A 1802-nucleotide genomic window follows, 5' to 3' on the forward strand; every position below is an offset into this window, starting at 1 on the left:
AAGGAAGAAAACAATTTACATTCTATAGTATTCTGTATGATACAAAAGGAAAACACACCTTAAATTCAATGACAGCAACTAAATGGATTTTTATATTCCGCCCGAAAGCGGCTGCGCCAATTCCCACCAGCACCAGTTCCGCTCAGTTGGGGTTTCTTTCTCTCGCCTCCTTTACGGCACGGCCTCGGGCTCCGCACCCCGGCGCCATGCGGGCGGTCCCCCCCAGTCCGCGGGGCCCGGCGGCCGTACAAAAAACAAAACGAAGGTATCGTACACGGGCGCTATTCACAGCCGGGACCGCGGGCTATTTACAAAGAGCCTTCAACAGGTGGCCCCGCCGCCGGCGACCCTACCATAACAACGCCGCTGTCCGGCCCGGCTAAGCCGCATTCGGCGACCGTACGAGAACGCGAGCCCGCAGTCCGGCTCCGGCCGCTCGGGGCGTAGAAAAATACATCTGTACATGTGCGCGGGGCTACGCGGAGGCCTCGCCCTCGGCGGGGTGCGGCAGCAGCCCCCCGGCGCCCGGTTTGTGTTTCTTGAGCAGCTGCGCGATCTTCTCGTCGTCCGAGTTGGGGTCGAGGGGTTTGTTGTAGTCGTCGTCGTCGTCCTCGTTGTCCGAGGCGCCCTTCAACCGCTCCGTCTCCGAGTCCTGCTTCTTCTTGGCCGTCGCCATCTCGGCCGCGTGTTTCTTCCGCCACTTGGTCCGCCGGTTCTGGAACCACACCTGCGGCCCCGCGCCGTCACCGCGCGGCCCCGCCGCCGACCCCGGGCCGCCCCCCCCGGGCCACCCAGCTCACCTTCACCTGGCTCTCGGTCATGCCCAGCGAGTAGGCGAGCCGCGCCCGCTCGGGGCCCGCCAGGTACTTGGTCTGCTCGAAAGTCTTCTCCAGAGCGAAAATCTGCTGCCCGGAGAAGGTGGGCCGCGTGTGCTTCCTCTTGCCGTCCTTGTCCAGCAGGATCGAGCCTTGATCTGCCGGAGGGGGAAACACACGCGCGCGTTACGCTCTGCGCCGCTCCGCTCCGCTCGGGACGCGCGGCCCCGGGCCGGCCCCGCGGTACTCACGCGGCGCGCAGCCGATGCGGGCGTCCCTCCAGGGCGGGCCCTGCACCACGCCTGGCCAGAAGATGGGCGCCCGCCCGGGCAGCTCGGCCAGCGGCTTCGCGTAGCGCCCGGCGGCGGCCACGGCAGCGGCGGCGCCGAAGTAGAGCGCGGGCGGCGGCGGCGGCGGCGGCGGCGGGCTGAGGCTGCCGAAGCGCGGCAGCGCGGCCAGCAGCGCGGCGGGGCCGGCGGGCGGCGGCGGGGCTGCGGCGGGCGGCGGAGCGGAGGGCCGCCCCAGGATGTCGTTGATGCCGTGCGGGGTGGCGGCCGAGAGCGGCGCCGAGAGCCCGGCGGCCTTGGGGCCGGGGGAGCCGAGCGGCGGCGAGGGCGAGGCGGAGGCGGAGGCGGGCGAAGAGGAGGCGGAGGAGGGCCCGGCGGGGTACGCGGGGTACGGCGGCGCCTTCATCTCGGCCATGCTGTGCAGGGCGGCCAGCGGCGGGCTGCCCAGCAGGAAGGCGCCCTGCCGGGGCGCGCCGTCCGTCTGCCCCAGCGCCAGCATCGCCCCGCCGCCCGCCGGCCGACGCCGCCGCCGAGCCGCCCCGGGCGGGCCCTAGCGCCGCGGGGCCCCGCCGCCCGTCCCCCGCATCCAGCGCGGCTCTCAGCGGGGAGCGGCTGCGCGCCCGAGCGGCGGCCCCGCCGCCCCGCCGGGCATCGGGGCTGCGCCGCGGCGGCCGCCCCGCGAGCGCTGTGCGCGGCCGGA

General features: G+C 72.6%; 1 protein-coding gene across 1 annotated transcript; it reads right to left on the bottom strand.

The window, feature by feature from the left end:
• Nucleotides 1–475: 475 nt before the first annotated feature.
• Nucleotides 476–1601, bottom strand: NKX6-1 (NK6 homeobox 1; the record flags this gene model as incomplete). The annotated part of the gene is made up of 3 exons (XM_079535139.1): nucleotides 476–727; nucleotides 801–973; nucleotides 1067–1601. The coding sequence occupies 3 exons, from the start codon at nucleotides 1599–1601 to the stop codon at nucleotides 476–478; spliced, it is 960 nt and encodes a 319-aa protein (XP_079391265.1).
• Between the last annotated feature and the right edge of the window lie 201 nt (nucleotides 1602–1802).

The sequence above is a fragment of the Tetrao urogallus genome, assembly GCF_951394365.1.
Source record: "Tetrao urogallus genome assembly, chromosome: 4".
NCBI lineage: Eukaryota > Metazoa > Chordata > Aves > Galliformes > Phasianidae > Tetrao > Tetrao urogallus.